Below are 20,000 nucleotides of genomic sequence, written 5' to 3'. Positions count from 1 at the left end.
TTTCTATTAAACAGTTAGATTATCAGCTTGAGATTTCTATCGCATGATAGTTGACTTGGGCTGCGCCCTCATCAACTATTATGCATTGAAATTGAGAGCGAATAATCTATCAATTTAGTATAAATCTACTAGTCGTTCAAAACTTTATCTAAATCCTCTTCACAGACACTTCGAAAAGGCCAAGAAGTAGCCATCATTTTGTTAACAAGGGCACACTGCTACGCTACTCACTATCTATCACAGAATAGATAGTGAGTAGTGTAGCCAATCAGAGAACAGCATTCATGATAGAACACTAGTAGATTTATACTAACACTCGACAGAAACACGGTACATGTTTTTTACTATTAATGATTATTTTCTAAATTTGAATCAGAAAAAAGAAAATACATACTTGACTGTTTGTCGAGAGCAATTAATGAAAAATACAATCAAAATATAACTCCTGAAGACTGTACATGTATATTTACCTTACAAAAAATCCTCTTCCATATTTTTTCCAGAAATCCTTCAATATTTCTTGAACGGACATCTTCCTGCTTGCTATGATTGACAACCATGCTAGCAAAAACAAAACAGACTTCCAAAAGTAAGATTTTCTGTCAGTGCCTTCCAATAACATGTGAACCCTTCTCAATCTACGGGTGTGTTGTTCACTGCCATCAGTCTACTTAGCCGACCCCTCAAGAAGTAGAGGTTCATGTCAGTGGGTTTCAAAGGTCGATGTCTGGATTATGGCTGGTTCTGGACAGTTTTTTTTTATCTTTAAGCCACACTATTTTTTCAGAAATTTTGACTTGAATGGGCCCAAAAAAATTTGAACAAAGGAGTTTGGCACATAGCCAAGAGTTTTTCTCTCTCTTTTTTCCCTCTCAATCCTTCCACTGACAACTGACAACTAGCAATCTTACCAAGGAATGCCCAAACACCATCTTTCTCCCGGATGTGGTCAGATCCTGTACCAAAGCTTTCTTCGCCACAAAGAGATATGCGCTGAGCATCCATTAAGTTTCCAAAGAACTTCCAACCTAATGAAGTAATGTAATATTTTTGACCAACAAGTCAGACTGAAGTACAATAAATTAGATGCTATGGTATGTTTAACTTACTTTTAGATAACTTTGTCAGTAAAGGTAGCTGATTTAAAAGTCTGCATCAGGTCATAAGACCCAGCTTACATGTATTCCAGTTTCTGTAGCATTAAGCGACTCTAGGGCAGTATTGGAAATGTATGGGATATCAGTACATCACAGGGTTACACCCAGCATTACAGTCAAACCAGGTGAAGCATACAGTACCCCTCAAGATTACATTGATGAATTGATTAGTTGAATATTGAACCCGCTACACACTGTAGTTGTTTCAAGAATGCCATAATGGATTTATTTGATTATTCAAATATCGAACTCACTAGTTGTTCCAAGAATATGGCTGATGGGTTCCATATTCAAAAAATCAATTCATTATTGCATTCTCAAAATAACTAGCGGGTTCAATATTCAAATAATCAATTTATTAAATGTAATCTGGAGGGCTACACTTCACTTGGTTTGACTGTAAATTCACCTGTACCCATTTATACTGTACACCTGAGCCAAGAGTGGTACTGTATAGTGAGAGTAACATATCTTTTCCATGAACGCAACATACAGTATTAACCCGGCAAGGGCTTGAGCCTGGCCCATGACACACAGTCCAGAGTCTAGTGCCCTGGACCCTGAAACGTTTTGAAATGTTTTGGTCATAGGATTGAGCAGTTTCCTCCACATCTTTGGTCTATTCGTCGACGTCTTTCTGCCACCCCCCTCCCTGTCTCCACTGCTAACTCAGTGTGATGGGTGCCCAGAAGACTGCATGGGGACTCAGGACTGGTTTGCAGGGATTGCCAGACATGGGAGTGTTCTACTGTCTGGGGGCTGGCTGGTCACAGTGGAGCCCAGGTGCCCATCTTCCATACAGCACGATGCAGTTGTTACCAGTAACTTTGAAAAATGATGCTACGAACTCAGTTTTACCACCTTGGAATTCTACTTTCAAGAGATCAAGCTGACACATGTCTTACCGGTTGGTGTCTCAAAACACTCAATTCCCATTTTCTGTCCTACTCTATCAATTGCAGCACTAGTTGGCATACTACGGGCCACACCCTTCAGTCCTGTCTTAACAAAGTATGGAATGCACATGGCATTTTCTGCAATGACTGCAACTGAGTCTGATGGCGTGACAAAGAAGCCATGTTGTCCAAGAATCATGTTACGATCCTGCAGAACATTCAAATAAACCAAACACCTCAGTTAAGCCAGACAATTACAGTTACATTGTAACTCTTATCAGTTCATTTAGAATTAAATTATTATTATTTTATTGAACTGATAGGAAATGCTTTTTTGGCAAATTAATTTACTGTGTGTATAATTTATAAACTAAATGTAAGCTAAAAGGAAGAAAGAAAGAGCACAGAAGAAGTGGAGCGACCAAAATAAATGGCAATAATTTTGTTTTCCTCTATGTGCACTTCTTGAGAGCTCTTGTCACTTCTGGCAGATCCTTATAGTAATCAAAATTTAAAAAAATATTCTTCTACAAAAATTATGTACAAATCACAGACATCCAGGGACTTTTAAATGTAGCTACTTTTAAAATTCTTGGTTCTCCAATCTCAACTCCAGTACTAGCTACATTGTATGCATTGTAAAATCTTTGACCTTTGAGGACCAGTTTAATTTGTTACTTCTACATCTCAGACAAAATTAGTAATTAAATTGCTCTACTTACCCCATCCCCATCAAAGGCAGCTCCTAAATGATGGTCTCCCTTTTTAAGCAGCTCCACAAGATCAGCAGCGTATGTCTGGTTGGGATCAGGATGATGACCTTCAGCAAAATGAATAAATAATAAATAATAAGCTCATTCATGAGGCTGTGTCCTCATGGTTAGTGCGCTCAATTCCGGAGCGAGCGGTCCTCATTCAAGCCCTGGCCGAGAACAGTGTGTTGTGTTCTTGGGCAAGACACTTATCTCTCACAGTGCCACTCTCCACCCAGGAGTATAAATGTGTACCGGCAAATTGTTGGAGAAACCTAACAAATTGTGGGGAAGTGACCTGCGATGGACTAGCATCCCGTCCAAGGGGAGTAGAAATACTCCTTGCCGCTTCATGCTACAGAAACCGGGATAAGCTCTGGCAGCTATGAGCCAGTCCACAGCTCCAAGGCTTCACTTTTTTTTTTCATTCAAAGTTGATTGTTCTAGAAATGATATCCATTTAATCAAAGCATGCATGGGTAGCATTTCTGAAATGAACATGTATGAACAAATTCTGTCAACTATTAATAATTAATCTGATATCCTTGAATACAACTTACATAATTTTACTACATCATGTAAATGTATAGTTTACTAAACACGGGTAGCAGTAGATAGACATGTATCAAGTTCAAACATACCTCCAAAATCTTCCTTTGGTTCACATTTCAAGGTGGATGATGCTGGTGCACCCAGTTCTTCACATAAGATTCGCTTCAAATATGGACCAGTTACTGAAATTAAAAATGTTTCTTTTGGTCAATATTAAATATACTGAGAAGTAAAAAAATGCATTTAGGGGGGTGTGAGGCTAGGGAAAGTGATGGCTGGTCATTAGGCAGCCCAGCAGAAGAGAGAGCATGAGAGCGAGTAATTTGTTGGCTGGAATACAGTTGTAACTAAAGAGAGTGAGTAACAGACCAAGCAACAAGGGACTGGACTGATATATAAAAATTATAGGTCAAAATGAAATTCAGCTTAAAATGAAATTCCTTTGTCTCTTAACCCTAATTGTTCATGGAGCATGAATAATTAGGATTAGAAGACAAAGGAAATTGAGAATCAAACTTGGTTACAATCATTTTAACCTGAATTTCAATTTGACCTACAACAATATACATAGTAAATGAATTCAGAGTAGAGGCAGGAAGATCGGTAAAGGCATGGAGGAAGGAATGTAAGGAGGAAGGAAAGAGACCCTGTGCATACATGTACATGTGTAATCGTATATAATATTATGTGGATGAAGAAGTAATTAAGCAAGTTTGCTGTATAAAGATTAGCCAATGATCAAACTACAGTTAAAGTCTACCATTTCAAACTCTCAGGGGAAACAAAAAATAGTTCAAAATAACAAGAGTTTGAAATAGCTGATATTTTAATAGATATTAACTAAAAAAAACTCACCTCCATACATAGCACTTGCCACAAACTTAACAGGTGGCTGATCATCAGTTCCATGGATCAATTTCTTCAGCAGAACAAAGTCAAAAATCTCCTTCATGAGCTGTGTGTAATCTTCTACAGAATCTTTTATAGTCACAGTAAATGTGCGTCCCTCCACTTCCCAGTTCTGACTTCCAATGGTATCAAGATCAACAGTGATATCCTGGCAGATTTTGTATGATTTGATGTTTTGTGTCTTGGAGTAAATCTTGTTAGTGTTTGCTTCTGGTGCAGGACCTACAGTGTTGCAAATAAACATTGAAAGGAAATTTAGAGACCTGAGAATGTTTGTTTTATGTCCTTTAACCCTAGAAGTGCATAGATCCATACTCAATGGATTTTGAAATTACTTCCTTGAGTGAAATGTAGCAGGCAAGTTTAAAAAAATTACAAAAAGAGCTCACTTACATTATAGGAAAACTAATTTTACTATATCACTGAGAAAATTACTTCTCACCATTGTGATTGGCCTAGAGCAGGCTAATTTATCATTCATTTTTAAATATAGTTAAATGAAATTTAACATAGTTTACGACTAGGAGCTAGTCTGGTCAGTAGCGTTTTTATAGGTGGTTGTCAGTGTCTTGGCCGTCTGTGAGCGTTTGGTTAGCGTTTGGTGCATTTTGTAGCGTTTGATATAGTTCAATGAAATTTTACATAGTTTATGACCAGGAGCCAGTCTGGTCAGTAGCATTTTTGTTGGCGTTTGTTAGTGCCTTGGCCATCTGTTAGCGTTTGTTTAGCGTTTGGTGCGTTTCTGTAGCGTTTGCAACAGTCATATGGTCGTGAGAGCCCTGGGGCTGACATTGTCCAGCGGTATATTTGGTTAGTACATGTGTTGTCGTCCCATGTGCTCGCAGTGTGTTCATCGTTCTGTTAGTGTGGCGTTGTGGATTGAATTATAGTTTAGCGGTTCTTGGCGTTCCCTCCCTATCCCCCCCTTTTCTTTTCAGCATTTTATTTTATTTATTTATTTATTTACTTATTTATTTATTTATTCATTTATTTTCCACCAATGCCGTCTGGCTTGAGTGTGACGGGTGCCTGTAGGGGGCTTGGCGTGGGGGGCTCGTGGCTTGGTTGCGGGTTGGGCAGGCCAGTCGGGTGTTCTAGCGCCTTGGGGATGTGACTGCGGTTGCAGCCCCCGGGCTTCGTAGGCACCTTCCCTCCACTAGCGACTTGGGCATTAATTTGCAATTTTTCACACAATTTTCAAATGCTGTATGCATGTTTCAAAGGCAATAATTTTGCTGACTTGCAAATTTCACATTAAATTTAATCTAAATACAACAGTTTTGTATTGAGTAAAATTCAAGATTATTTTTACAATCCCCATTTTATAATCCCCACATCAAGCAATATGTTTTACCAGTAACTAACAAAATTATTGACAGATGTACCTCCATTCTCAATGTTGTACTTTATTCCAAAATCTCCATCTGGTCCTCCAGGGTTGTGACTTGCAGTTAGAAGAATTCCTCCTGCATACACAAGTGACTTACAGTTAATGTTTTAATGTTACAAAATTATCAGTAAAGGGAACAACCATATGTGTGGAATCTTTCAATTTATCAATCACGAGGCTTTTCTTGGTTATGGCATAGACACATTCAACGACACATTCTTCCAGTATCTAGCTAGACAGACTGGCTCACGACAATTCACCAACATCCAGTTTGTACTCCTAGGTGGCACTTGCCAACAACAACGGCCCACCATGGCCTGAACCACAGACCTGTTTTTATTCCAGAGTCAATTCAGCCCCCGTGCATAGATGTGCACTATCCAGACATACAGTACAGTATATGCCTGGGTTATTGATCAAGCATGAAGTCAAGATGGCTGAATATTATTGGCCAAGATGGAGTGTAGGTGAATAAACTCACAAGAAAAGAACGAGGTTAATATCAAGCCATCTTGACCAAACAAGCTTGGTCATTTGGCTTTCGGGGAAATGTTTTCTTGCAGGACACAGTGGGTAATCCTAAGCGGGCAAGATAGCACCATCTTGCCTGCTCGGGTAGCCAATCACAGTGTAGGATTTGCTTCATCTTGCCTGCTCATGGAGCTAGCCATATTGTTATACAAGAAATAAATTACTACCTTAAGTTAATTTAACCATGGATGTATGGATGCTTACATTGTACAGTTTAGTGTAGACCTGAACAAAGAACTTAATTACTTAAAAATAATCATTGTTACTAACAATACTATACATGTTCAGCAGTTTTACAACATAAAAGTTATAATTAATTTTGGAAAAAAAAATTTAAAAATGTTCTAACCTGTGGCCTTAATTTTTCTGATAATACAAGAGACAGCTGGGGTCGAAAAAATACCATTCTGACCAATCACCAACTCACCAACCTTAAAAACAAAATCAACAACTTCAATATTTTTCAATATAATCAATGACAGCAAAACTATTGATTCTGATTGGTTGAATGAACACTTTGTCAGCCATAGGTGCAGATCCATACTGGTTTCCATCATTTTATGGAAATCAGATTTTTCAGAACGACAAGTTCATAAACCCAGGACAACGTTCACACACTTTTGAGCTTTTGAAATTCCATGACTTTCCTTGACCTTTTCCATGATCTTTCTGAGTTTTTCATGACCCATGTTAAGCAGTAGTCTCGTAAAGTATTGTCAAAACAATCTATTATTTAAGGTATTTTCCCACATAATGACAATGTATGCTAGTGTTTATTTTTTTACTGGTATTAAAACTGGTTTAATTTCTGCCTTGTCTGTTGTTTTTTCAACATTTGATTTTTTTTTTCGCCTGTTCATTCTTAGAAAGTTTATAATTTGCTTTTCCATGACTTTCCATGACCCAAACTTCAATTTCAGGACTTTCCAGGGCTGGGCAATGAAATTTATTGATAAAATTCCATGACTTTCCAGGCTTTCCATGACCCATACGAACCCTGCAGGAAAGGGGACTTCAGAGAGAACTATTTCCTGAAGGAGCATGCCGCCATAGAACTCTTTAGAAACTTTGCACCTTCAGTACTCATTGATTCAGGTACAGGCTAAATTTATTCCAGATCCATGCCTGGACCACCTAGTGTATCATGGGTTTTGTAAGAATCCAATAATTGGATTCTTACACTGAACACCTACCCTGTAATATTATTGTTACAGGTGTTCAGTTACTACAGGTTATAGCAACCACTACTGACACTACGAAACCGGGATAAGCTCCGGTAGCTATTAGCCATTCGGCTCCAAGGCATCACTTCTTAAACTGACACTAGGCCATAGAAATTTGAAAACAGTGTTTTCACTCTGAAAATGCATCACAAGTTTTCCGTCCACACTGTAAAGCAAGAGAAATTTGAAAACTTGACAATCGCAAGTTAATCTGGATTTTCTGTCCACACTAATATAAAAAACAGCCTTTTCAAATTCATCTGGTTCAAGGAGCATTTTCGAAAAGCTCTGTTTTCAAGACGAATATTAGTGTGAAAGGTACGGTCTAACCGTAGAAATAAAGCTGCATTTTCAGATTTATCTGGCCTAGTGTGGACAGGGCCATAGAGCTGTCTGGATCACTATAATAAGAGAGTGCATGTAATATCTAAATTCATGAATGAATCTGTTTGCTGTTTGCACTTAACTCATAGAAAACCACTGCATCTTTTGAGTTAAAGAACTAAGACCTATACTTATCTATTTTTTTTAGTGACAAGGCAGTCACATTTATTACCATAATTAAAAAGAAACACCGGTTTATATAATTTAACCTCTCAAAGAATACCGGAGGCTAAGGCTTATGCAAATTAAACTGTCCTTGACTTAGCAATCGTTGCCACGTCGGTAGTTATGCTGTGACCTTTACAATTAAACAGAACACAAGAAAATATGACCACGTAGGAGGGAACAAGCCAATACAAGAGACACCAGAAAAGACAGAAAAAGTCGACAAGCTCATTGAGGGCCGATATAAGCTGAAGTCTTATTTACAAAACAAATATACATAACAACGATATATAAACATCCTCATGACACTATAATACAATCAGTAGCATTCGCCAAAAGGCGTTTCAGTTCACGTCAAACAGCAAAACACAAACATAAGTTTGCATACCCCATTAGCGGCCGCCATCCTCGCTATAATCTGAATGGCGTCTCGCATGAAGAACCTTCCATCGCCCCCAACAACAAGGGTACATCCTGTCCTCTTGGTCTCTGGGATTGAATCTAAAATACACTGCACAAAATTCTCCGTGTAGCGAGGCTGCCGAAACACCGTTACAGCTTTCCTCAGCCCTGAAGTGCCGGGTTTTTGCCCGTCAAATGGCGAGGTTTCTTGCAATGTAACAGCCACCATGTTTCTTGTTGTTTCGGCGAACTGCCGGTAACGGAGTCAGCGGTTTTTAACGTGTGCAAAAAAAAAAAAAAGATCACGCAAGCGCGTGATATTATCGCGTGATTGTTCCGCCTGATTGGCGCTATCGAGTCCATGCGCAGATCACGCGTTCTCACGCGTCACTTGCTTCCGTTCACAGAGAAGGTCAAGAAATCTTTTTTCTATTGATAATGCAGCGTTTCCGCCACATTTACATAGTTTGAAGTATATTACCTAGGTTCCTAAACGTTCCTAAAAGAATATACAAGTCAGGAAAGTTTTTCATTTACCTGTGGTCACCTCAGGAAAAAATTGTGTACCCTGCGAAAAGGGAAGTGGACGGAACCTCTGACAAACATGCGTGCCAGTTGGGACTGCTGGAGAGGAATAAGATGTCTGCCAGTACCATTTCCGAGTTGCTGTTACCTCTGTTTCAAAACAAGTCTTGGTGCACAACCTTTCATATATATGGAAATGAGATTTTTTTGCACGGTCATTGCCTTGCAAATCAAACTCATGTCCATATGAAAGGTTGGGCACCAGGACTCGTTTTGAAACAGAGGTAAAAAGCAACTCGGAAATGTCTTATTGGTCGTTTATAGCCCAGTAGCGAGAGTCGTAACGTGCCTCCCCAATAGGCCCCTATTCTAACATGGGCCTCGGAGCCATGTTAGAATGTTGATATATCGAACGTGGCCTATAGCCGGTGCACTGGGCTCTAACAAGACAAGAAGGTAACCCAGTAAAGCACACCACAATAATAAAGTCAACACATTTTTATTTCTGCCGAAGTCGGATTCGTGACACTTCATCTCTACAAGTCATTCACACGAAGTTCACTCAGCAGTTCCATATTAATTTAGTAGCAAGCTAACTGCAAGGCAACATTCTAAAACGTTGCAAAGATTATCAAAAACATAAACTCGACTATAGTAAACTATTTCTAGTGATTATATTTCCTCATGTCATGACTAGAGCAATTTTAAATTGCTATCTGGAATAACATTTAGCATTCACGTATTAACCAGGTTAGCTTATTACATACGGCTAATTGTATTCCCTGAACCAAGTGAAACGTTACAGAATCACAACAGTTTTCCGTGCCTACAATTTTCGTCAAAAGACCTCGAGGCAATAGAATCTTTCAGTTGTTGCTTCCATGAAACTGTTTACAAATCGAAACTACAAGGTTCAAAACTTAAAGAGGTAAAAATAACCCAAAAAGAAACGATGTTTACTTTTTAATTCGCTTAGCTCAGACGAACGTTAATTATTTTACTTCAGAAATTATCCATTTCTCTATAGGGTACACGTCGAGAAAAGCTATCTGCATAAAAATGCAAAAGTCTTGTCAAGCGTGTGTCAATTAAAGGTTAGTTCAAACGATTTTTTTTTCTCGTAAGCGAAGACACCCAAGGACTTAAATGACGAACATTGTAGCACAAACCAAATCACCTACAAAACTATCTCTACAGCATTACAACGAACTATGTTCTATACTAAACTGGTTAAATATGTACGGTTATATTTTTTTTATGGTGGGCATATACGTCACCTATAAGATGAAAAACAAAAACAACAAGAACAAAAACTGCTGGGAGTGTAAACTTGATGGGGTGTGAACCCCATGAACCGCTGTGGAACGCTGCAAAGGTCACGGTAATGGCACTGAAAATAAAATCACCTTCAGTTGCTGCATGAAAACACAACCAACTTTGCTACCAAATAACATTTTTTCAAAACAAAAACAGTATATAATGGGTTTTCAGGGGAAACGTGCAGAAAAGCAACCCGTAAAAGCTCAGAATCAATAACGAAATGGGAACCTAAGATTTCAATAAGGAACTGGAGAAGTACTAAGGGTGTAAAATTTGAAAAACCGTGAAACAAGTAATCAGGTCAAAGGATTTGTTCGCTGGAATCTCAAACATTTCTGTGGCAGAACTGAACGCGCGAATTGCGCAAATAACGCAGTTTGCGAGTGATTAAATGAGCATTCGTGAGAAATACAGAGTTAGTTTATAGATAATCAAACAGCAAGTGACTATTCAGTGACATTTCAACGTAACGATGCATTCGTTCTACACAACGGTTCATTTGGAAGCCAGCTTATTGCTTGGTACGCCAAATGGTGACGCTTGAGTGACACATGTCAGATTTGCGCAGTCCCTCGCGCTTGCTTGAAACAAGGCGTTGTTCCAGGAGAGTAAACCTACAAAAAGAGAGTAAAAGGGTAAATTAAGTCCACCTTTTTTAGTGTTACATACATCCCCTATGCAATACAAAGAGAGAGAAATGAAAGTTTAGTAAAAAATACCCACCATTTTCACTCGCTCACTTTGTTTTTAAACTCAAATAAAATTAAATAAAGTAAATAAATAGTAATTTCAATCTGAGGAACTTAATTCGAAAGAGAATGACATGGTTCATTGCGGTATTTGAGCTTAACGACTTCAATTTCGGGATTTTACGACAAATTTACAACCCGCTGCGTCGCAACTCTGTCAAAGCTGTAAAATATTATCGCCAGGTTCTCCATGTATGACGTAAAAATTCTTAATTCTTTATTCTTTAATTTAGTTATACTTCACCAGCGACGGAGACGTAGTCGGAGTCGTAATCAGAAGCGTGGAGCGACACGATCTAGTGAAAATCAAACCGACGGAGTCGGTAGCAGAAAACCGATTCTGCTATGACCTCGTGACTTATAATTCTTATGACTTCGATTTCGTCGCGCTTATGCCCCCGCTCACGATTTCAATTTTCGATTTTCACTGGGTCGTAAGCGCTCTTACGACTACAACTGCGAGTCCGTCGCTAATGAAAACCAGTCTTAAGGAAACCAACAAGAAAAAAATAGCGAAACAAGAACATCAAGATCAAGAGTATCCTCACTTGTTTCCTAGAACAGCTCTCAACGACTCTAGGTCCCAGTCCACGTTGGTCTTGATGACCACCAGGCCCCTGGCGTTGATGATCTCCCACAGACGAATCAACCAAGCTATACACAGAGAAGAAACAGAGATCAATCACAAACCGAGAGAAATTCAGCCCAGTTTTAACATTACTCCACCCCAAAATTTCACGTTCAAAAAGGGATATAAATCCCCAAATACTGATTGCTCCTACACTTAGTTTTAGGGTGATGTAGCAGGTCTCGTAAGGTCCACATGAATGGCTTGCTACCCTTTGAAAGGACAATAGAACAAACAACACGAGCAATGCTCCCTAGCCCTAAAACAATAACAGCTGCTAAAAATGAAGAGAATTACAAGTTTACGAGAGCTGTTACACTACTGTAGGCTCTCAGAGGGACAAAAAATAGTTTTCACCCCCCCCCCCCCCCCCCTCCTTTATAGTCCAATCTCTGTTTAATGTTGTTCAAGAGAGTTGCCCATTCATTCTGCTTTTCGTGCCAAAAGAAACATGCCCAGTCATACGTCTGGACTTACAATTTCATATAACTAGCTGCTCTAAAAAAACCACACAACATTGAAATGGGGTAGGAGGAGGGTGATTAAAAATCTTCTAGCAGTTTCAAAATTTAGAAACTGTGTAACACTTAGTTTTCTCCAAGATTGTCGATGAAAATATTCATTTCCAACGTTACTAATACTCGGTCCAATAGCCGGTCGCTTGGCAACATCACGCTAGAATGCGTTACCTTTTGGATTGGACAGGCGGTGAAGGCAAGACATGACAATCAGGTCATACACCCCGATCTCATTTGGCAACCAGGTAAACTGAAAACAAAACACAAAAGTCTTAAAATAGAAGCTAAAAAAAGAAAATAAAACAAATAAAACTAAAATTGAAAGAAAAACAGCTCAACTTGCAATACGCTAAGTTAGAATCTCCCAAATCAAAGTATGTGACCATTTATATTTCAAATGAAAGCTATTGAGCAGTATTTTCATGTGGTACTGTTTATTACGCTGTACAAAGTGGTTCTAAATTTCAAGTTTGTGGACAGAACCCTAGTGTGTGCCCATTCAAATGAAAGCTATTGAGCAGTACTTTAGTCATATGGTACTATTTATTACGCTGTACAAAGTGGTTCAAACTTTCACGTTTGTGGACAAAACCCTAGTGTGTGACCATTCAAATGGAAGCTATTGAGCAGCACTTTCACGTGGCACTGTTTATTTCGCTGTAGAAGTTGGTTCGTTTGTTTCGCTAATGGAACTGATTCCTGATTTCAGGGAAGTCTTACCTGTTGGAACTGCACTCGATCAATGTTTGCTTCAATTTCGCTCAGCGGAATACTGATGAAAGGCGAGTCTTTGGCACAGTTCATCTCCAGTGACGACCCCTGTTGCAACTTGAGAGCTGCATCAAGCAATCGGCCGCTATGGTCAATGGCAATCACCTAAAAAAAAAACCACATATTTCATTAAAAAGCGGGCTGTACTGAAGGGTTTCCTGTGTCAAAGACGCATTAAATTCCTGAAGTCAGTCAGAAAGACTCGAGTTACGCAACGACACGGTTTAAAGGAATTATTTTCAGCTGTCCTTTAGTTTTAAGTCAAAGAATGTAAACGGTGGCTGAAAAAAGTGAGAAGCCCTTTCACAAAACACGGAAGAACCATAATTCGCCGCCACTACGTGTATGTGAATTATAGCGCTCAGAGCTTTCTAAAATTAGAATAAGTTTTCTTTTCCTACTTCACAGTGCAAAGTCTATCTGAACTCTTGTAGTATCGGCAACCTTTTGCAAACTTTCAAAGAAAACGCCGGAATCGGTGCTCAACTTTATGATCCACTTTTCTCCTTTGCTGTTGTTAGCCATCTTCAATTCCTGATTGCTTTCTGTTATTTGTCAAGAATTGTCTTACAAAATCAAACCGTTGTTGCTGCGCTTCAGTTTAGGAGCCTCTATAACTCGAGCTTAACTCAGTGACAGTGGAACTATATAAGCGTGTGCCGTACTGTACGGTACCTCTTCCAAGAACTTGCTGAGTTCGAAGGAAAAGCGTCCCAAAGAACACATAACGTCCAAGGCCTTCTTCACCGGGCAGTCAAACTTCTGCACGGCCTCTTGACACATCTGTGCAAACTGTTTACAGTCATCGGCGTTGCTCTCCACTCCCTGAAAACAAAGTCACACCAAAATTTGAAGGAGCCACTTCCAAGAAGAATAAACAATGTTCAGGAATCAAGTTTCATTTTTTTATTCCTGACCTATAAATCCATGCAACAAAATATAGATTAAACAGAGAATTGGAAATGTGGAGGTTTCTGAACAGGACGAAAACCTACTGAATTAAAAAGCGTTAACACACCCTATATTATTACATTAAAAAGGTGTTATTTAAATTCGGATTTAACTAGCGAAAATATATACACAGAACTTACTTTCGCGGGAATTAAGATGTTATATAAACTAAAAGCATAAATGTACTCATTTGAGGCTGTCAAGTACTACATCTGCAGCAGATCCTCTTGTAAGTCGTTTGTATTCTGTATCATTCAGCCACTTTGGGTCTTGATCTTCAAGGCAGTTTTGTCACGCAATTTTGTCGTTCCTTCACCACAAGTCACGCTATGTAGTCGACTTAAACACTGTAGGTCACATGACTTGGTTGCTTCAGTCATTCCATTCATTGCATAGCGTATGTGAACTAGGCAAAGTCAATCCCACATCTGAGCACTTTATACATTTGCAATTAAAACTCACCAAAAGATCTCCGTAGTGCGACAAAACTTCACTGTACAGAAACTCCTCCGCATCGTCGTGGTATTGGTAGTTTGTCGTGCTAACATAAACACTGTTGTCATCAACTCCAGGCAGAGTGGGAGGGTTATCTGTAACAAAATACAACAATTAAACAAAAGAACAAACGCACGATCGAATGAACGAATGAACGACCAGCTTAACAAACGAACGAACCCCAGCCCCCTGAACTTTAGTAAAACTGAAAGGAAAAAAATTGCACCAATGTAGGAACTTGCCTTCAACGCCAACTCCCAGCACAAAAACAGGAGTTTCTACCAAACGCACTGGGAGCCTGTCCACAACCGACTGGGCAATCCTGAAACCAAGATGCTGAAAGAAATGGCGGCGGAAAGCAAAGCGGGCAAATCGTGATGCCTCGTCACCAGTTGACACCCAGCTGCCACCCTAATAAAGAAACAAACGGACGCGATCCCATTTAGAGCCGTTTTCACTTGAACATCGAAATTAATTCACAACTGGTTTGGTTTTACATTACTAAGTTACACGATTGGCTTAAAAAACCCCGCGCCACTTTGTCATCCAATCGGAAGTACATGTAAAACCAAAACCAATCGCCACTCGCTCGCACACGTTTTCCCGCGCATTGCGTCAGCTACGTGTGTTTCCTTGGCGTTTTGATTAGTTGAACGGATTGTCTCTGTCCTGTGTGATTGGGCAAGGCGAATTACGTTAAGAAGATCACATACCATGATCATGTTGTGTCGTCCATCAAAGCAAGGCGTGGAGAAGTCATCATACAGCAAATGAGCCTTGAAGTCACCAAGCCCATTGAAGTGATCCTCGATCCATTCCCACACATTTCCAAAGACGTCACAAAAACCAGCTTCGGAGGCTGGGTACAAGTTAACAGGCTGAAAATCAAGCAGGTAGTAACACAAGGTTGAAAAATAAATTCTTTGGTGACGTGAAAAAACTAACGGCGGTCTGTCTACAATTACCACAGCATGAGGTCAACTTGTTCCTCAAAAAGACACACTCTCTCTGTTATTTTGCTGCTTTTCTGGCAACAAAAAAGCGCTGAAGTTATACATGTACCCATTGTAAGTACCTGTTCTCGTACAAGAAAATGTTGAAGGAGTTGTTGACGGGGCAACAAAAGGAGGATAAAGTGCAATTTTAGCGATTTTTTTCAAGACAAGACAACAGTATTCGAAAAAGGCCAGACTTCTTCGATTTGACATCACAGCCCACATTCACATGAAGTTGGAAAAACACAACCTCCCCCCTTCAAAAAAAATGATGGTCCGTCCCTTAGTTAGTGACTTTTAATAAAACTAGACAATTATATTAGGCATCCATCAATGAACACAGTCATGGTTTTTGAGTGTTGACTTTTCAATAGTGCATGCCCCTTTCAAGACTCTACAAGATCGGTACAATAAATCACTCCTATTAAAAGTAAACTTACAGTGGATGAACCATAAGCCATGTTGATGTTTGCTTCAATCTTATCCTGGTAAATGATGTCACAAACCGTACCTTCTGAAGGGGATTTCTGTAAAAAGAGAACGTGACAAGTTACCACACTTATGACAAAGACGCTGGAACTCTAAAAAAATGATTCACCAAAACAAGTAGTTCTTCTAAAAAAAGGCTTGGCACCTCCTACATTTCATGTGTTCAGGGGTTTAATTCAAATTTCCCAACAAGCATTCCCAACCTTTTCATATGACCCCCCCCCCCCCCCCCGGGGAGGGGGGACAAATTTTGAACTCTATCACTTGTGCCAAGCACTGACTCACCTGTGGTCCACGCATGACATGATGTTCAGCCTCAGTCGGCAGGCGATAGTCCGAGCCCTTCCAGGCACAGAACGCTTTAGCCTCATGATAGTTCACTTCTGCAGGCCAGTCCATGGGCATCTCCACCACATCAAACATGGCACGGAACCTGTTTGAGTAAAAAAACATGCTTATTTGGCATAAACAATGACAGCACTACATCTTCCAACAATAAAGCCTCTTAAGTGTTTTATTTTTCATTATTGTAATTAAAAGGAGGTCACTCCAAAAAGCTTACTCTTTTTGTCTTCGCCTATAGCAAGTAAACATTCAGCTTTTCCACTCACCAAAGTTTCAGCCGCTGAAATGCCTGCTATCCTGAAGAAATTCGTCTCGAAAGAAGCGACTTTAGAGGCCGCCGTTTTTAAACTGTCTTGGCAGTCAGGTCGTGTTTATGTGACGTCGTTCCGTCGGACTCAAAATTGGCGGGAAGGAGAAAAAACCTACAACTGACTTGGCATCCTTCACAAGGTCAGCAAAATCTATTTTTTCCCAGCGATTATCCACTTCACTATTTTCTATGCTATCATTTCAGAGTTTGGAGCATGTTTGGCTCAAAATAATATGGCTCAAGAACAGCCATAACCCAGAGTGGTAGTTAAAAGGCTTGTCGGAAGCCACTCTTGGACGGAATGATGTTAGGAAAACGCAGCCTGCCTGATGAGTAGTGTTCAAAATGGCAACAACAGTGCTCGAATTTTGGGCTACTTTCGAGACCAATTTCATAAGGAAAACGTGCACTTTAGAGGCCGAAACTTCGGTGAGTGGCTAAACTTAGTGAAAGGTTTTTTATAAAAAAAATATACGTCTTTTGGAATGACCTTCCACTCTAACGTAAAGTATGTTTAGAGATTTTCACTCCACAATGCAGCAAGGAGTACACATTTGACTTTTTGTCAGTTATAATTATAATTATTTGCCCCTAAAATTTTATCTAATTCAGCTCTAGGTGTAATTTGAAGGCTCCAATAAACTATCTATCAATGTACCCAGCTTGCAACCAGGATATATTTTGTTGTTTTTTGTAAACCTGGGACAATTTATTCAAGCTGTTGCAAAAAACTAGACTCTCAGTAACGTCTTCAAATTTGTTTGGGGACCTATAATTGCCCCCACCTAAAGGCTTGGAAAATTATCAGAAGTTTGCCAAAATGGGCGTGAAATTATTTCCTAATTTCACTCGTCACCATTTTGATTACCCATCTAAATACATGTAGCTGCAAAAAAAAAACACTGATCGCCTTTTTAAGTACGGTATTTTTTGTCTGTTCGTTATACAAACCATACTTACTTGTAAGGGCAAGATTTCACCTCCGAGTGACCATTTGCCGAGACACTGTTAGTCAATCCATTTTGGTGGTTGCCATTTATGACGCCATTGATCTCGCCATTGTGATGGCCATTCAGGCTGCTATGTTCTTGAAAGCCGTTGGGATTGACATCAGCTGCTTGGTTACAGTGAGAGTAAGTTGCCAAGTCACCACCACAGCCAGACTTGCAGTGGTTTCCACAAACCCAGAAGCTTGGATGATGTAACTGGCGGAACTGTTTCCATTGCCAACCTGAAATACGTTGTATAAATGAACACAGCAGTTGAATAGCGGAGTTGTGCAAACCAAAACGTAGAGAACAAACACTCAAAAGTAACTTGCTATGCTACTGCAATTTGCGATTTCAGGTCAAAAGACGAAACACTCATCTCACAAAAAACTAAATAAAAACTGCACATGAATTTAGGCATGACAGTTTGATCTTCTCGCAAGATTCTAACAGCCTATTGTAAACCTTGGCAACAATGAGAAAGGCAATTGATTGCGTTTTCCTCAGTCCTTGTATGAAGTTACCCTCAGATTGCAAGGTGATCATACAACACTGACAAGTTGAACTTGCTTCTTGAAACCTTCTTTTATTTTAACTTTGAAAACTTCATTATCAAATTTTGGCTTCCCAAATGTTTCAAAATACAGTTTAAAGGGACCAAACTTTGTATCATGTACCTTCCTTTGTCCAATACTTGGAATTTTCGTAGCCTCTGTCATCAACAAACTCCAAGTATTCACGGTTGGTAATCAAATACTTAGAAGCTTTGAAAGGCGGAACCCTAAGAAAAAAATTGAAAAGACAAAAAGGTGTCAATCTCAGTTTTCTGTCTTTAATTTGGTGGACAAGAAAAAAAAAAACAAGAACAGATTAATTTACTTTACCAATTAACTAGAAATTAAAGTAATGAAGATATTTTGAAAGCTTTTTCCAAAAATATGTGACTTATTGCCCAGTATCTTTAACTTTCACACAAATAATATTTTCACTAATCCAGCATGTCTGACAAATAATCTGATTTAAAAGGAACATCTTATTGTAGCAGTTACAATCCAACAAATCTACGGCATATTGTGTATAACTTTGGGCATACCTAACCTCTTAATAACTAATAAACAATTAATTATGATATTAATTATGATTAAACAGTTATTTATAATAATTATAACTTTAATAATTATAATCAAAACTTTTGATATAATTGTAAATAAACAAATTCATAGCTTCATCGACTGAAGTACACATAATAACTTAAGTTAGCAGAACTTTGTATCAATGATAGACTTAGAACTGTACATTATTTATTCAAATAAATTGTTTCAATATTTGTGTAATGTCAGTAATCCCTGACTTCAGCTTTGATAAATGACTGAACAAATAAGGTACATTTCTTCATAGCAGAGAATCGGGTTACATTAGACAAAACATTAAAACAATTACAAATTAGTAAATAACCATACAATGATGCACATGTACTACACAGTAGAAAATTTGACATGAAAAGACAGCAAAAAAAAATTAAACCTTAAAAACAGTTGTCAGTAGTAAAAAATATTGAATCAGCTAAAAATCACTATACAATTAAACAATCATTTGACAGCTAAACACATAATTTGAAATGCGGCCATTAAATTACATTCAGATGTATTGCTACATTCTAATAATTATTAGGAAATTTTTTTAATATACAGTACTGTGCTTGTAATTATAAACAAATGCTAGTAATCTTAATGCTAGTAGTTTTCATGACCAATCTCATTACTTATCTTACGGTAAATAACCTGTTAGTCCGTTATTTTCATATTGGAACTCTTTAATTTGTCATTTTGGAACAGAGATAATATAAAATGTTTGTAGACGATTGTACTTTGCATAGCAATTGTACTGGTAAATAACATTGTTACTTATTAAGAGACTTGAGTGACACATTATTAGTAATTAAAAACAATTGTTTTTTGTGAGTGAATGTGATTAGCAATTTAACTAATGGAGACTTGCAAGAAAGGGAAGTAATAGGCCCTTTGCAGCTGGGGTCACGTGACCAAATTTTAATTAGGAGATTTTTATATTATGAGCTGTAACTTAAAGAATGGCAGAAATGGAAAGAGCACATTGAAAATACCAAAATGCCCAAGTTCGAGGCCCCTGGAATTAAAGAGTAAGTTTATACGACAGTTTGAATTTTCAGACAATTTAGAGGATTTGTATGGAAAATGTTGCTGGAGAGCAAGGCCTTGCTCTCCAACAATTTTTTCCATACAAATCTTCTTATTCTTTTAAAAATTCAGACCGTCATAAAATCTCATTCTTTAATGATGGGGGTCTCAAACTTGGCCATTTTGATATTTTTGACATGCTTTTTCCATTTCTGGTATTCGTTAAGTTATAGCCCATAATTTTATGAAAAATAGGTCACGTGATGGCTTAGCTGCAAAGGGCCTATATAAACTGTTAGTAGTTAATTTACTAAAAATAAAATTAGTTGCTAATTAAGACTACAAGAGTCAATTAACTTCATGTATGTGCAGTCAATACTTTGTTAGCAGTCTGTTCA

The 20,000-nt window shown here is 38.5% G+C and overlaps 2 protein-coding genes across 4 annotated transcripts in view; both read right to left on the bottom strand.

The window, feature by feature from the left end:
• LOC110040149 (phosphoglucomutase-1-like) overlaps window positions 1-8,667 on the bottom strand; it is a 13,939-nt gene extending 5,272 nt beyond the window's left edge. The window contains exons 1-9 of the mRNA XM_089286451.1: window positions 8,348-8,667; window positions 6,537-6,618; window positions 5,652-5,732; window positions 4,213-4,488; window positions 3,447-3,539; window positions 2,776-2,873; window positions 2,063-2,261; window positions 912-1,028; window positions 471-561 (exon numbers count right to left, since the gene is read on the bottom strand). Of these exons, the coding sequence (XP_089142577.1) occupies window positions 471-561; window positions 912-1,028; window positions 2,063-2,261; window positions 2,776-2,873; window positions 3,447-3,539; window positions 4,213-4,488; window positions 5,652-5,732; window positions 6,537-6,618; window positions 8,348-8,590 (1,280 nt within the window). The 5' untranslated portion in view covers window positions 8,591-8,667. The remainder of the gene's footprint in view (window positions 1-470; window positions 562-911; window positions 1,029-2,062; window positions 2,262-2,775; window positions 2,874-3,446; window positions 3,540-4,212; window positions 4,489-5,651; window positions 5,733-6,536; window positions 6,619-8,347) is intronic.
• A 702-nt stretch (window positions 8,668-9,369) lies between these two features.
• Window positions 9,370-20,000, bottom strand: part of LOC110040141 (uncharacterized) — a 26,696-nt gene continuing 16,065 nt past the window's right edge. For all 3 annotated transcript variants that reach the window (XM_089286443.1, XM_089286442.1, XM_020745336.2), the window contains exons 10-21: window positions 18,124-18,227; window positions 17,418-17,688; window positions 16,088-16,235; window positions 15,754-15,840; window positions 15,032-15,196; window positions 14,561-14,729; window positions 14,286-14,413; window positions 13,548-13,697; window positions 12,822-12,977; window positions 12,273-12,351; window positions 11,504-11,609; window positions 9,370-10,820 (exon numbers count right to left, since the gene is read on the bottom strand). In XM_089286443.1, coding sequence (XP_089142569.1) covers window positions 10,718-10,820; window positions 11,504-11,609; window positions 12,273-12,351; window positions 12,822-12,977; window positions 13,548-13,697; window positions 14,286-14,413; window positions 14,561-14,729; window positions 15,032-15,196; window positions 15,754-15,840; window positions 16,088-16,235; window positions 17,418-17,688; window positions 18,124-18,227 — 1,666 coding nt within the window. In that variant the 3' untranslated portion in view covers window positions 9,370-10,717. The remainder of the gene's footprint in view (window positions 10,821-11,503; window positions 11,610-12,272; window positions 12,352-12,821; window positions 12,978-13,547; window positions 13,698-14,285; window positions 14,414-14,560; window positions 14,730-15,031; window positions 15,197-15,753; window positions 15,841-16,087; window positions 16,236-17,417; window positions 17,689-18,123; window positions 18,228-20,000) is intronic.

The sequence above is a fragment of the Orbicella faveolata genome, unplaced genomic scaffold (genome assembly GCF_042242905.1).
Source record: "Orbicella faveolata isolate gen_17 unplaced genomic scaffold, um_ofav_v1 contig_14, whole genome shotgun sequence".
Taxonomy (NCBI): domain Eukaryota; kingdom Metazoa; phylum Cnidaria; class Anthozoa; order Scleractinia; family Merulinidae; genus Orbicella; species Orbicella faveolata.
This window is presented reverse-complemented; position numbering and strand designations above follow the sequence as displayed.